Genomic DNA, 16,261 nt, shown 5'->3' on the forward strand with positions numbered 1-16,261 from the left:
TGGGCCTTCTTAAAACTCTGTTTTTAAGGTCTTCTCCAAAAGACAACATAATTTGAGATAGAATACTGGAGGGGGGAGAGAGAGAAGTTAACTTCAAAAGCAAAGGGAATGTGTCTGTAATACAGTTTAATGTTTGTGGCTGAGCCTCCCAAAGATGGGCAGTCTCCAGCAAAAAAAGGGAGTAGTGGAATGATAGTATGTGCTTCCATGGTGTCTAGAAACCATGAATCAACTGTTGGATTAAACGTGCTTTAAGAGATTAGAGTTCACTGATGGATTACTTCTTATTTGTACTTATACAAGTACATCTAGAGTATTTAGATATATAGTTTTAAAAAGGAGGTATTAACCTGTTCCTGTGTGTTTTCAGGTAGTATGCAACAAAACATGCCTCAGGTTTATCTTGTCACTCAAATCACCTCATATGAGGATAGATTTTATTAACTTTTGCCCCCTCTGCTGGCTGGTGTTCCAATTGCAAAGTAAAGTACAAGTTTACTTAGGTGAGGTACTCTCTGATAGGCTGGTTTGGCCAAATACCGGTTTATAAATGTTGCTTTTATGCAGCTGAAACTACAGCAAAATCCATGGGAGTTGTAATTTGGGAGGATCACTGGTGGTGTTGAGAGTTGGTGTTTTCATAGTACAGTTACTGTCATGGGCTCAGTCAAGACTCATTAAGCATTTGTTAAACTTGTTTCTTTCCCTCATCCCTTGGTTGAAGAGATGTGATGGTTTTACTCACTCTGTTATATATACAGAGGAACTAGATCTTTATAGTTCTTGGGGCCACACTTTGGGCTTCTAAAATGTGCTATTATCATCTGCATTTCTGATAGCAGTTGTTTTCCCCTTAAGACATAGGGTTCTCTTCTTTTGGTTGTAGTAAGGGGATCTCTCAAATTATCTTTAGCAGGTGATTAATTTACCTGTGTTCTTTCTGAAACCTGTCTGTGGGTGAGGTAGTATTCCCAACTGCCTAGTGTGAAGGAAAGACAGAGCACAAGTCCTCCTGGGTACTGGAGGGAGAGCTAAAAGATTATAGTATTATGACACAGGATGCTTGTCCATACTGCAGGTGTGTGTGAACTAGCTCTAATAGTAAGAATCATCCTGCTGTCCTGCAGCCCTTTCAGAAAAACACAGGGCATTTTTCTTGGAGATTAGTGTAATTTCTGGAATGGGGCTTTCATTAGGTTGTTTCATAAGATTTCTCTTTGTGACTGATGTTATCTTTGTCATTAATCAGGCATCAAAGGAGATTTCTGGTTTTTATTAAAATTTCTTTTATGGCTTGAAATCTTGACATATTTCAGAACACATCCTGTCTGAAACTCAAACTGGTTGGTGTAGTTCTCACTGAACTTTCTTCTGTGACTTCTGAAAGTGATCTTGAAATACATCTGCTGTACAAATATCTGATCTTCTCCTATTAAGACAGAATTGCTACCACTGCAAAACTGTATTACGTATTGGATAACCAACAGCATCAAGGGAACATATTGAAATCTTTATGGACAGCAAGACAGACGAGTTAGCAACTTTCCTTGTCTGTGAAGTCCATCTTGTCAAATCTTAAGCCTGTACAGAATTCCAGTATGTTCTTCAGCTCTTGCTTATTCAGGCCAAAACCAGGAGTTTCTCTGACACTGAGGTGCTTCCACTTCAAGGAATCAATTTCACTTCTAAAACAGCTATAGTAAATAAATACAATTTCAAAGTTATTTTTATCATGCAGGTTCAGTCACTTAGATAACACTGTGATGGAGTTTAGAGGTGCTGTATTTTTCAGTCTGGCCACGGAATTATGGTGCTCTTGTGGCATATCCTGTGAGAAGTCAGATTTATCAAAGCACATGTTGTAGTAGAATTGGGCTACCCTTCTTGCTCTCCCCCACCCTCAGCATATTCTTCATTGTGTTCTGATAGATCAAAGTTTCATGGTGTGTTTGTGCTAAATATTAATTAGATGATATGCAGAGTAGCTTCATCTGGGAAAACTTCCATTTAAAGACAGTTTGCTTCTTATCAAGTAATAGGAAAGAATTTACTAATCTACCAAAGTTGAAAGCATGTTAATTCCCTAGTCCTATAGTGCATTACATGTATGTGCAGGATCATGGTGTGTGTCTACATTCATTTGAAAATTCTTAAAGGCAAAGTAATTTTTGTAAAGTTTAATTACTAGGTATAAATTGACTAAAATACTGTTGTGATGCCAGTGTATTCAGCTGTGTTTGTGACTTGGGAAACAATTGTGTGAAAGCATGATACAGTTGGTTCTGTAGCACTTGCCAACTATATTGATTAGTTCTGTGGGGGTAATAGAAAATAGTCAAAGCTGCTGAAAATGTGAGTGGGAGAAGTAAGTTGAACAGCATGCTGTAGTTCTTATGTAACTGATGATCAGAACAGTTGTTAAATACCTCTGTGTACTTGACTGATTGTGTTCTGCCTTGAGCAATGAAGGGGAAAGTCTCTAATAAATGTTAATGTCTTAGACATTTCCTGATTTTACTAAAGCGTAACTGAAGTTTCTAAGAAACAGAAAGTGAAAACCATGATGGATTTGGACCGTCTGTTTTAGTTCGAAATTCAAGCTCAGTATTTCAGTATTTTTTAAAAGCTGTTTATCAGTTTAAAAATAGCTTTAAAGCTAATAATTTTTGTCATTCTTTTAGATTTCATTTTAAGCTGTTGTTTTTGGACAATGGTTGCTCACAGATTCTCACAAGCATTTGTGAGACTCTTGACCTAAATTATAAAAAACAAAGATTGAATTCAAAAATTGATATTGCAGTTTTGTATTTCCTGGTCAGATGTCTAAATTTACTGACAGTTAGGGCTGATACTTCTGAAAATGAAAAGGCTCTGCTGTGATAATGGGAGATAGATGTGCAATACAGCTTGCCAAGTTTTATGATTTACTGAAATGAAAGTGTACCTTTTAGACACTTGTCGTGATCTCAAAATGCTTTTTTTCCAGTTCCTCGTGATATGTTCTGTTAAAAAATATGCACTTCAGTTCATGTCTATTTTCAGCTTCCAGCCTTTCTTGGGCATGAAGTTTCTGTACTACTAAATACTTTTGTAGTAGTTGCTTGTTGTGTCATTTATAGTCTCTGATTTGATGTGTTTTGGTCACATTTCTACCTCATCTATTTCTTCAGTTTTTCAACACTTCTGACTCTGAAATTAATATTTAAATGTGTTCTTTGAGATAACAGTAGTATTAAATTAATCTTTTCTTCCTGCATGTGTAATATTGTATACTTGCATATGTAAAGATCACAATAGCTCTTGAACTGCTTTACCTGTACACTTGGAAGAAGGAGAAAAGTCATGCGTGTATTAATTAGCCATGCTGAAACTTGATGCTAAGCTTGCTTGCTAGTGGAAATGAGCTCTTAGTTGTGAGAGCCTTAACCAGGCAATAATGTGTCTTGATAATTTGATACACTCCTGACTTGATGTGAGGCTCCCTCGGAGAGCACAAGCTGAGCACACAAGCTGGGATGGCATGGGATGCCTCTTACTGTAACCTGTTGTGAGTGGTGTGTAGCTTAGTGGTGCTCTGTATTTATGTGTTATTTGAGCACAGAGCTGCTTCAGCTGGAGACTAAGGAAAAGGCAACCAACACAACTGAGTTGCTTTGTGTTTTGGAACAGTCATGAAGCTGTCAAATTGTTCCAATGGAAGTGTTGTGTAACAAGTTAGTTTAAGGCTTTGAATCTCTTGCTTGTTCGTTTTTAGCCAAGCAAGCTTTCCCTGGTATTGATGCTGAGTTTTAAGTAACTTTGTTTCCAAAAGAAGTCTGTGTGGTTTTTTTTTTTTTTCCCCTTGGTGCATATCTGTCCTTGAAAAGGCAGATTGTAGGTGAATGAAAAAATCTTCCTTGGACCTTGTTACAGGGTGGTCAGCCATTAAAACCTTAGGTGCTTCTTCCTTTTTTTGCCTCTGCTACAAACTTTCAGAAGGAAAAGAAGTGTGTTGAAAAGATTTTGCTTCTGAAATAAATAAAACCTCATGCTGGTTAGCTAGTTATTGGAGTAAGTTGTAAGCAGGCTTATTATTATTTATACCTTGTTATCCTGAGATGCTTTCCAGTGCATTGCAGTGTACCTGTAAGTTGCCAAAGAGCTGGTAGTGTGCTCTGTCACTCATTGTTTCTCTGCATATCCAAAATAATTGGGCTGGACTGAATTAATTACCTATGCATTTACAGTCAATGGTGTTGCTATGTATTTAGGAGAATATCATATTTCTAAGATGTGTAAATATGAAGTGGATTTTTTTAAAGTGTATTTCTAGGGGAAGATAAATAGAAAGTAGTTTGATTACTGTGGAATTAGGTTATTTAGATTGAAATAAAATTCTCAACTGATGTTGACAAAACTGCTGCAGTTTAGTTAAAAGAATTGGTAAGTCTTCTGGAATTTAATTTTGTCACATCTCACTGTTCAGAGCTTACATAAATAAGCGGGGGTTTTCTTAGAGGAATACTTGACTTAATACTGGTTTTGAATGCCTTTGTATAACTAAGGTGAGGAGCAGGGTCAGAAGAGTCAGTGGTGGTCATTAAAAATTAATGACATGGAAATTTTTAGTCAAAACCAGTAAATCTCAGTACTAGGCATTTTTACTGGAATTCTTCCTTGATACATTTTAATTATGTTTCTGAACACAAGTTGATTCTTAGTACATCAGTGACTGTCCTTTGTATAGGTAAAATGCTTGTGATACTATAAAAAGTAGACTGAGGATGAAGACATTTCTCCCTCAGACATGTTTTGTAGGGAGCTCAAGCTCAGCAACTCTTGTTTCCTTCCTTATAATTTCATAATCATTCTGAGACCAAACTGTTTAAGGCTTAAACTTCAGATGGGTAAAATTGAGACAAAGTATAGTTAAGGAATAAAAAAAAGTTTTTCAAGATAATGAGTATATCCAGGTAAAAGGTGTTGCCAGAGATGAAAATTTTAATACTCAAATTGCATCAGAATATTAACTTAGAGCATTGCTTATGACATTCTAAAACTAAAATTTTATTTTTATCAGCTGTCAATTCCTTTCTACAATAATTTCTTAGCAATAGGGTTCAAGTATTTTTATGGTCAGTATTCATGAGAATATCTATTTACAAGCCCTGCTTTCTGTATTATTTCAGTGCAATGTAATTAGCTTTCAGCTGATGTTTTGCAGTTATGGTAAAACTATTAGTTGGCAGAAAAACATACTGTAGCTGTTAAGAATGAAATAAGGCTAAATATTCTTAGGAAATTAGTTTAATTAAAATTGAGTGTTTTGAGAGTCCTTAAATCTTTTGAGTAATTGTTTAAATTAAAATACAAAGTAGCTTGGCTTTTATGGGAGAGATTGATCTTTGTTTTAATGAGTTTTGCTTATTTTTTGTAGTAATAGTATGTAATAGATTGCTATTTGAAAAGAATTTTAAACATTTTTTCACTAAGGTTTGAGAATATATTGACCACTATAAATGTGGTATTGCCACAGTAATCAAACTGGATACCCTTCACCAAATATATTTCAGATTAAGTAATAGTTCTGTTTGAAGCACAAAACCAGTAGATGATCTTTTATATTGAATGGGTTCTAAAAATGGGTTTAAAAGATCTTCTAAAACCTATTAATTCTCTCCCCATATTTTTAGAGTAAATCATAAGCATTCATGAGATAGTTTATCTTTATAAGCAGAATTAGACTCTGGGTTTAGTTACATTTTTCTTAGTTTCCTGAAGAAGAAAAAAAGGCCTTGAGATTAGCAAGAGAAGGAAAATAGGACCTACTAAAAAAAAAAAAAAATCTTTTATTTTGGTGACTTTTATTCAGTCCTTTATTAACCCTAGGTAGAGTTAAATATGGTACTTGAGCTTGGAGTTGACATGTCCATGGAATTCTTTGGAATTCTGTTTCAGGAGGCAGAGAAAGCTCCTGGAATACTGGCAGTAGATAAAGGAAATACCAATAACTGACCTCAAGTTTTTGCTACAGCTAGGCTAGGTGCATGTCTTGGTGGGATCCTAGAATATCTTACCTTGTATATGTTTTTGTCGTAAATGATACATATGGAAAGCTTATTTTTCCGGTATTTGTTTCTGAAGTAGATTTTGCATGTATGTTGAAGCACTTTGATCAGAATGGAACTACTGCTATTTATATCAGTCTTAATACACAGAGTGTTAATTTTTAACCCAGGGGTCATGATCACAAGATACTATGCAAATACTTTACTTGGAGACACAGTAATTAAATCACACAAAACCTTGGAATAGGGGGAATTGGAAGTATCTTTTGAGGAGATGGTTGTTTCTCTAAACAGCTGCTAGTTAGTCAGACTACTTCAGCAAGCATTATTCTTGAAGTCCTGTTAACCATTGTTGCTGTGTTTCTGTATGCATTCATTGAATACAGACATGCTAAATGTCTAGCTTTCCATGTTCTGACTGTAAAAAGGCTCAGAAACCCATTGTGCTGTACTATGTAGTACATGAGAACAAATACCTCAAGCTTTGTTGTTTTGTTGGTGGATATCAGTGGCTATTTAATGACTGAACAGAGTTTGTTACATCATTTTAAGTAAAACTACTTTTTTTCCCTTAGGGACGAAACCCTTTTTTTCTGGAGCCAGCAATAATTATAACAGTTACTGATGGAAGTAAATTAACTACTACCAGTGGGATACAGGAAGAGGTAAGATCTAACCTCTGGTTACAGTGATGTGTACTAAACATTATTTAAACATTGATATTGTTTACAGTACGAGTGTATTCCTCAGAATAATGCTCATCAATAGCTTAAACTTGCTTGTGTTTTGAAGTAATTTTATGCAATAGCATTACAGAAAAACAAATAACTTTTTCCTTACCTCATGCAACAGAAACCTGTGGTACAACTGTTGATCTGTTTAGTAGAATGAGTTTGTTATTTCTGTCTAGGGAATTCATGGCTTTTCAAATGTTAGCAGAAGGAATTGATTTCTGTAAAGTACGTATGTCTTCAATTGGTTTTGATATAAGTTCTTTATGTACAGACCCAAGTTAAAGTAGTGATTTCCCAAAGGATGTGGCCACTAGGGAGTATGTGAAACATGTACTACTCTCACACTGAGTTCTTAAAAAGATTATAATCAAGTCAGTAGTCCTTATAATTCAAGATAAGAACTGAAGAAATATATTCCAAATTGAATCGGTAGAGCAGTTTAAAATTGAGATCTGAATATACTGGAGTACCCACTCAGACATCTGGCTAACTTAGAGGTATAGCAAATGCTGAGGCACTGAACTATTTTAACTCACTGGCCGTTTTGAATTCTTTCCTTAAAAAGATGAAAGTGGTCACAAGGGATAGGATTGGTCTGGCCAGCTCAGTGCCCATAGTAAAAAAAAAAAAAAAAAACCAACCAAAACAAACTACAGCAAATGCCTAAGCTCATTCCCTTTTCAGGGAAAAGGTTAATATCCAAAACTCCATTTTAAAACGTAAGGGGAGAATGTAGACTTGTGCCTGTGCTGCACCACATTTGACTGTACAGATTAACTTGTACTTTGCTGTTCATTAGTGACTCAGATTTCTCCTAATAATGTATTATATTGCATTCTTACAGCACTTACAGAATTTGTCTGTATGAAAAGTGGTATTTGAGTAGTTTTTGTAATATATCTGACTTAAAGGAAGAGAATTGCATAATTCTGTGTGGACTCCCAACAAGCATAGCTAGTAACTGAAAGGGAATTCCTGGATCACAGTAACAAGTAGGTTATCTGTATGAAACCTCACTTCCATCATACTTTTTTTTACCCAATAAGCTATTTTCAGATTAATCTGGTGATTGAATGGGTGCAGTACAAAATACTGAGTAGACTAGAGTAGTGTGACGCTTTTTGAGTCTTTTGCAGCATACATGCAACATCTGTTAGCAGCAGAATACTATTTTGGGTAATCTCTTAGCTGTGTAAGTCCTTCCTTGAGGAGAATAATCTCTGTTGTCAGATGACGAGTAAAATCTGACACTGACATACTGGAGTGAAGGACACCAAGGTGCTCAGAGGGTGAAGCAAATAACTTCTGGGTAGAGGCTGAGAACTGGGTTTGTTCAGTCTTCAGAAGAGAGGACTGGGGAGTCCTTTACCACCCTTTGCAACAGCTTAATGGGGCAGGGAGCCTGTCTTTTCCTGGAGGTACCCAGGGCTGAGATGAGAGGCAACAGCTGCAAGTTCTCCAATGGGAAATTCTGATTGGATATCAAGAAAATCTTTAACTGTGTGGGTGATCAAACACTGGGCATGTTGTCCAGTGGTTGTGGAGATGGGAAAAGCTGCATTGGACAAGGTCCTGAGCAGTCAAAAGCATCTGGACTGTATAACTTATGTCATGTGTCCCTTCTAGTGTATGCAGTGCTATGATTCTATGTTACATTTCCTTTCATCTTCATTATTCAAAATGATTTAGGTAAGTTAAGCTCTTTCTCTAACAAGAGTCAGGTCTTTTTTATAGCCAGCCAGGGTTTTTTTGTTCCTTTTCCTTTTAATGTGGGTACAACTTTTTCATGTTAGTCTTTGCAAGAAGACATTTTCCTAGAGTCAGGCAACCATTTGGTCATATATTCACATCTTTAAACTGTTGTAACTTAGGTTGAGAAAAAGAGCTTTCTGGTGACTGCATTAATCTACTAAATTTAGACTTGGCTCATGAGCAGTCCTGACTGATAAGTGTGTGCTACACCCAGAGTTTGTGTTGTGATCATGTCAAATTGAGCCCCATGTTACAATTTTGTGATTATTAAATTACATTCTAGAAATGCAGAATTTGCTCTAATAATAGTGAATTAATGTGGGGGTTTTTTGTTATAAATAAGCCAATGTAAAGGTGTTCCATTCCTCCAGAAGGCGGAGTAACCACTTTTCTTCCTGCAAGACAAAATGCAAATTTGTTTGTATGCTTTTTCATATGTATGTACTGGGTATGTTTCACACCCAGCAAAGAATGCGAATTTTTTTTCCCCCCCTTTTTTTTGCCTTAGGTGTATTGGTAGGAACATTCTTAACACTATCAAAGAGGAACAAAGCATTTGAAGGGCACTAATGTCTTTCAGGGATGATTTTTTGCTGTTGTCAGTGTGTGTCCTATTGATCAGAAATTTTCTTTGTCTCCATTGAGTGTCCTTTGCAGTTACCTCTCAAGTTGGACATGCAGAAATGAACTAGAATTAGTACAGGAACACCACCCTGGAGATACAGAGGTTCATTGCTCCTCTTTGGTTACTAACAAAGCTTTTTCAGTCACTTTCAAATGTCCTGTTCTTTGGGTTTGACTTTGGGGAGGCTTTTCAGAGTTGGTGTTGGAAGTGATCGTATCCCACTGGCTATCACAACGTTTTTACGTCCTAGCATCGACTGAGGCAGTATATTTTTAGTTCTTTTAAGACATATGTACAAGAGAACCAACAATGTTGGGCTTTGGTGTTTTGTTGGGGTTTTTTTGGAAAGCCTGTGAAGCCAGCATGGAACCTGGAGGCAAGTTTTCTCAAAGCTTTGTCATTCAGATGAACATTTGCATTCTTACAAATGCAATCAGTTTATCACTATGCGAACACTGTCATTTGCCCTAGTGTGAAGCAGTCAAGCTTAAACCCTGTTCCAGAGCTCTTGCTGAATTCTTCAGATGTCCTGTTCCTTTGTGGATTTTAAAATGTTTGTTGCACATAGAGCCTTACCCTTCAGTGAGTGCTTCCTTGTCTCTCACGGGTGTGGTTACTCAGACTGAAGACAGAAATTATATTGTCTATGCAATTTTCTCCACCTGCACAAGTCAGTAACATTTTTGGTTCTGTCCCTTCTGGCACTGCTTTTTAATGCACCAGTGCCAATGAACAGAAAATTACCAGCATCAGTTCTATGTGTTCTGCGTGGCCTGTTGACCAGACCCTTCCCTGGATTCACTAGTTCCAGTCAGAACTTGAGGAGGGGATGGGCTCATACTATTGGCAAACCATCATTAATTAGTAGGTCTCATGTTATGGATTCCTTACGGAGTGGCTTTTGCTTCTGGCCTGATCCTCCAAATTCAGTCTTAGCCCTTTCTTCATCTTTTGTTAAGCAAATGTTTAAATGCTTGAAGGGATTTCTTATTCCTCTTTATATTATGAAATAACATACTTTTCCAGTTTTACAACTGCTGAGCTATGTTCCCTTGTCCTCCCTCTACATACCCTCTAAGTAGCATTTAACTTGTCTGCAAGACTGAAATGGGGTTATTAGCATATTGATATGTTCTGATGATTATACAAGCAAAAAGCATAAGCAATGCTGCTTGGTTTCTGTTTGTTGCTGTTCTTCGGATCTTCCAGTTATGAGAGACTCTAACAGGAGGAATCTGTGATTTTCATGAGACTTCATCCCGCAGCTGTTTGGCATTGGCACATTGATCCTTCCCAGAGCTGATCACCTTGTATTGCAGTTGTAACAACTGTGACAAGTGTCAAGGTTCTGCTTACTTTGAAGAATAATCAGGAGCTCTAAATGCTCCATTATGTTTTTTATTATAGTTCCTCCAGTTAAAAATTTTGATTTCTAAACAAATTCTGCAAGAAATGTGTAAATAGCATTATATTATTATATTATTGCATATTATTAAGAAATATGCAAATATCATTAAATGTATGTTCCCATTCTTTCTCATCCTTATTATTCCTGGTAGCAGGAGTTTTTGGGTTCACAGCACTTGACACTGAGCTCCAGAGCTCTTGATGTGTAACTATATCAGCTCAGTGAGTACTTGGTCATGGTTAATGCTGGCTTTGGAATGGCCAAGTACATCATGACATTGACATGGTGTGTCAGTTGACCTTGATGTCTTTGGGATCTCCTTGAGTTATCTTCCATGGAAGAACAATTTGTGCTTATGTGTTATAACTGCATAGGATTGGATGGAAAAAGATGTGAAAACAATGTTTTTGATAACTAAGTAGAGTTTATCACTGTCAAGAGCTGATGTTCTCAGCTGGGCTTGAATAGTTACCTGTCCTTAGTCCTGTAAGGACGAAAGTCTGCATTTGCTTGGAATGTGGGATGTTTGTCCTTTTTCTGGGTACCAGAAGAGCATGCAAGGAAGGTTACTTGCAGATAGATTTCTTTTTTCTAAGATTTTTCTTTTTTATGGTACAAAAAGAGAAGTTGACTGTAGGCATATTTTTTAGTGCCTAGTCTTCTAACAACCTTTTATGAGATTTCCTGAGATGGAGCTGCCTGCTATTACTTGGGTACTAAAGCTTAAGCAATGCTATTGCTGCCCCTTCTAATGGATGAGCCCATATGTGCAGCCATTGCCAGAAGATCATTACTGTCTTTCTCACACTGCCCTGCTGGTGCAGAGTGCTCTAATGCTTATCTAATTTTTTTCATCCTATGGTCTCTAGGATCCCTTTTTTTTTTCTCTTCAGAATTTTAGACTGTGCTGCTTCTTATGATTGCATTAATGTAGGTAGAAACAAGGACTGAGAATAAACAAACCTGCTCACCAATAGCCTTGTACTGAAGAGATCTTCTAGAACATTCTTATCTTCCACCCCCTCTTAGTTCTGGAATATTTTAGTTGTCTTAAAGGCAGGAAGAGTGGCATAAGGCACACACTGATATCTCATTGTAGCATTGTGGCATTTGGGAATGGTAGGGCTTCTGTGTGCTCCTACAAACGAGTGATGAGACAAAACAGCTGGTTTCTAGTACTAAGCTGGGAGGACACTTGTCTTTCTACAGTCATATGTTGAAGACCATAGCTGATAAATAACCTTCCCTTAATTGGTTCAGTCTACCTTTATCTTTCATACTGGTTGTTGAGAAAGAGGAAAATGTGTGCATGCCTTCTTATTAAAATATGCGTGGGGAAAGAAATGAAATGCAAGATGTAAAATTCTAGGCTCATCTTAGTTTCTGCTAGGTATGCAGTTGCTATGGTAATACAATACCAGTTAAAAAAAAGTAACTGGAGGTGACAAGACCACATTGCTAATATTGGTGAATGAGGTGGTTTGAATCTATAACTTTGCCAGTATAAGTGTAAAAGGATATTAAACTTAACTGGAATTAAATTGTGGGAAGGTGAGGACATTTGATTTGATGATGATTGCTTTGCATTTTGTCCATACAGTTTGAAAACATTTCTGATAGCAATATGTATGTAATGCAACGGCCAGCTTCTGATTACTCTTTGGTTTTGCAGTTCTCTCCATAAATCCAGCTGAGCCAAAGAAATGTTTTGGAGCTTGAGGTAAACTGAACTCGGGATAGTCTTGGTGCAGGATCCAGTGGGATACTTTATATATAAAAATATATATAGTAAAAACCAAGTATATGTGCTGCCCGAAGAAAAATAATGCTGTTACATAGGTGTGTTTTGCAGATCAAATATACTCTTTGGAGATAGTATATCTTCAGTTAGATCTAAGTAGGCAAGCTTGAATGGCATTCCTTAATAGCCCCAAGTGAAGATGGTGGAGTGCTTGCAATTAAGTCTCCTTATAGTCAGGATTCCGGGCTGTTTACTAAGAATGTGGCTATTCTTTTAACTTCTTTTGACTGAGTTTCCATTGTCAGGCAGTCTTTGTGGCTCTTTGTGTAGAGGAGAAAGACATGCATGTCAATCAGTACTAAACTAGCTGAGTTCCCTTTGACCAATTTCGTGTAAAACATGAAACATCTGGGGAAATAGTTCAGTTCTTACTTGTACTACTCTGTGCTTGCATAAGCAAAAAGGAATTCAGGAGGAATCATCGGGTGTGCTGAAAAGTCCAAAATATTCTGATACTTGGCCACATGTTATGAGTAGGCTTGTTGTGCTTGTTCATAGCTTTGAGATTGTATCAATAAATTGATTGCTTTTCAAACATTAAGGCATGTATTTTTCCCAGTATGAGATGCTGTAATTATGTAAATAGAAATAGCTGAGGTATCTGGTTTTGGAAATCAGGTTTTAATACTTTCGATACTTTTAATACTTTATCTCTTCGAAATAAGCAAACAAAAGACCTTTTTTAACAGCTTTCTGTAAATTCTCTAACACTATGAACTAGAAATGAAGGCAATATGTAATGAGCACTTACGTGGATTTGCATCAAGTTTTGGAACAGACTAGTACTTTCTTGCTAGGATTGAGCTGGGCTTGAGAATTTGAATGCTGCATGAGAGAAAATGTTTGAAGATGTGTTGAGTTTGCTTCAGCATGTGGGCTTAACCCCCTTGTATTTGGTGTGGTAATGGAACTGTTTGCACCACTTGAGTCATTGCTTTGGGGATTTTTTTTCCCCCCCTTTTGTTGCTGCAGTGCTCCAGGTGAAATGAGAATTTTGCTTGTGCTGACAATGGTATCATCAGCCAGGGATGTATAAAATTTTCTGAAACTTGCAATTACTTGTTGCAAAGCTGTCTGCTCAGGGCTTCTGTAGCTGAATGTCTGGATAAGCTTTCTTTTTACCACTAGTCTGTGTGAAGTATCTGCATGCAAAAAGCATCTAGGATCTTGTGAATGCCTTCTGCTGTCCTTTAGAAGCTTTTCTCATTGGGGTTAACTAGGTGTAAAACTGCTGCTATCCCAGGACTTCTAGGTGTGTTCTGTTAGTGTGTTGGGCTATTGCTGTTAGTGGTTAATAAATGTCCTGACCATTGCTGTATCTCTACTGTGGCATGTTTGAAGCCTGACACTTGAATCTCTACTGTCTTTTCTGTGAATTAAAGTAAAAAGAGATGCTTCCATGTGTTTGGTATCTTCAATATTCTGAATTAAAACTTTTGAGTAGTTCTTCCCAGAGGCAATACAACAGCACATGGCAAGCAATTCTTCCTTGTATGTGTAGCTGTGGCTACTGTTAACACCTTCTTTTCACTTAAAGCACAGGCATGAGTTAATTCTGGGATATACCCAAATTATCTAAAATCTTTCTGATTCTGTAACATAACTGCTGCATTAGTTCACTTGAAGCTGTTATTTGGAGTAGGTAATCCTGCCTGATATACACTTAATTTTTTTAGCAGCTATACCCAAGCTATATTTCTTCCATGAGAGTCTTGGATTAACATTGCTTTTTTGTTCAGTGGTGCTTATCTTGAAGAATTGAGGAAAAGTACTAAGCTAAGAGTGGGCCTGTTCTGCAGAAAACTGAACAAAAGAACACAACAGTGAAGCTGTTTTTATTGCTGAAATTCTAAAGAAAATACTGATTCTGAGTTTGGATCAGTTTTTAAAAGTGGTTATCACTTGATTTGAGGTTCTCAACATGCATTATGTTGCTCTGAAATGGCCAAGTCTTGATTAAATGATGGATGTCTTGGTGGTAATGTACAGTACCTGAATGAATTATTAAATGTGCGTGGAGAGAGAAGTGTGCTTATATAGAGTGAATTGCCACTGCTATGTAACCTGAATTTTTGTTTCTTTTAAAAGCTGTGTATTCACTGATTTAAATTCCTTTCCAGCTCCATTTACCTCTCAATTCCCCTTTACCTGGAAGTGAGTTGACTAAGGAGCCCTTTCGATGGGATCAGAGGTTATTTGCTTTGGTTCTTCGTTTGCCTGGTATTACAGCCCCAGAATCAGAGCAGATGACAGGCGTACCTGTGGATGACTCTGCAATCACGCCTATGTGTGAAGTCACAGGAGGTGAGTGCCCTTGTTTCCTTTGACAAGTCATTACTTTCCAAAGTGCAAATTAATTCAGTTTAGTTCAATTAATTGTGTGATTCCATGTCATGGGATAAGGATTTCTAAGTTCTTCCAGTACTTGTAAAAAATCTTGAGACTGATATAATGCAGCTAAAGACACTTACAGCATTAAAGCTACAGACAATTTAAATGTAGCCTATCTTGGAAGAGTGAATCTACTTTCTTCAGAAGTTTTTTGTGAGAGAACTTACTTTTTTTTTTTACTACACCTTGGCGTTGCAATTAGAAATTGTAATAGAGTCTGTTCTGCAGTACAGTTTTGGTAAATTCCTGTCACACTCTGGTCTAAAGAAGCCAGAAGTGAAGGAAATGGGTTGTTTCAGGTTTTTTCCCTCCAGAGCATGCAGAATGCCTTTCAGAATGCATAATAATTCTGCAGAATTGATACTTGTCTCAGTTATAGATCATATTGTTAATATCTTAGAACATATTCCAGATCAAACTCAGGCACTGAGTTTATTACGTTTTAAAAATGTGCTTATTCTTCTGGTGCATCAGAGGGGACCTGATAGAGAGGAAACAAAGGGCTTTGAAAAGTATTCCAAAAGGATTTGATTCCACTGCTTTCTGGCTGTATGTAGGCTGTTCTGGCAAGTTCTTTGACTGAAATTTGTGGGCAGTTTAAGTGTTGATGTCTGTCACCAGGGGGAGCCCATTATCCATGAATGCAACCAAGAATTTGAGTTAGTCATTAAGGGTCGAAAATACAAACATTTCCAATGAGGCGTTTGTCAGTGCTTTACTAGGCTGCCTTGCTGCTTAAAGAGGGAGTGTTCAGGAGAAGCATTAAATCAGTGATCCATACATAAATCAATGTGTATGGTGGTTGAACAGTTTTAAATGATCCAAGTTAACGTAAGGGCAGAAGCACTGAAGAGCTTTAACCCTGACTGTTTTGTTCCAGGTCGATCATATTGTGTGTGCTCTCCAAGAATGCTGAATCAATGTCTTGAGTCATTGGTGCAAAAAGTACAAAGTGGAGTGGTAATAAATTTTGAAAAAGCTGGACCAGATCCCTCACCAATTGATGGTACTTGAAATTTTTTACACTGTATACCAAATAATAGGGATGACTGTCAATATAACTCAGTGAACTTAATGTAGTAGTTGTCAAGTCAAAAGGGTAACTATTGCAATTTGAAAGACTTTACTACCAAAAGGACCTGCTAATTCTGAAACTTTGTAGTATTTCAAAATACTGGCTGTAGCTGCTAGACACCTCTGCATTTGGTCATACCACTCAGGTGGCCTTAAATGCATTTGTTCATGTCAAGCATAGTTAAAGGGGTTTATAAGTTTTAAGCAGTTTTCAACCAGCTAGAAATGAAAATAACATGATCTGGAAAGACTTGGTCTTACCCTTTTTTCTTCAATGTAGTAGAGTGGCTGTGTTAAGAGTCAAAATAGCAAATACATGTGTGGCATTAATTTCTCATTCTAAATGGCTTAGCTAGGTCCCTCTCTAGGATGTTACTGAGAAATTTGTGGGATTTTTAAAAAATTTTACTTCACTGCAATAAAAAGTCC

At 37.0% G+C, this 16,261-nt stretch overlaps 1 protein-coding gene across 2 annotated transcripts in view; it reads left to right on the plus strand.

Moving 5' to 3' along the window:
- INTS6 (integrator complex subunit 6) overlaps window positions 1-16,261 on the plus strand; it is a 40,899-nt gene that overhangs the window by 10,459 nt on the left and 14,179 nt on the right. For both annotated transcript variants that reach the window (XM_032099696.1, XM_032099697.1), the window contains 3 exons: window positions 6,623-6,712; window positions 14,488-14,671; window positions 15,639-15,764. In XM_032099696.1, coding sequence (XP_031955587.1) covers window positions 6,623-6,712; window positions 14,488-14,671; window positions 15,639-15,764 — 400 coding nt within the window. The remainder of the gene's footprint in view (window positions 1-6,622; window positions 6,713-14,487; window positions 14,672-15,638; window positions 15,765-16,261) is intronic.

This window comes from Corvus moneduloides, chromosome 2 (genome assembly GCF_009650955.1).
Source record: "Corvus moneduloides isolate bCorMon1 chromosome 2, bCorMon1.pri, whole genome shotgun sequence".
NCBI lineage: Eukaryota > Metazoa > Chordata > Aves > Passeriformes > Corvidae > Corvus > Corvus moneduloides.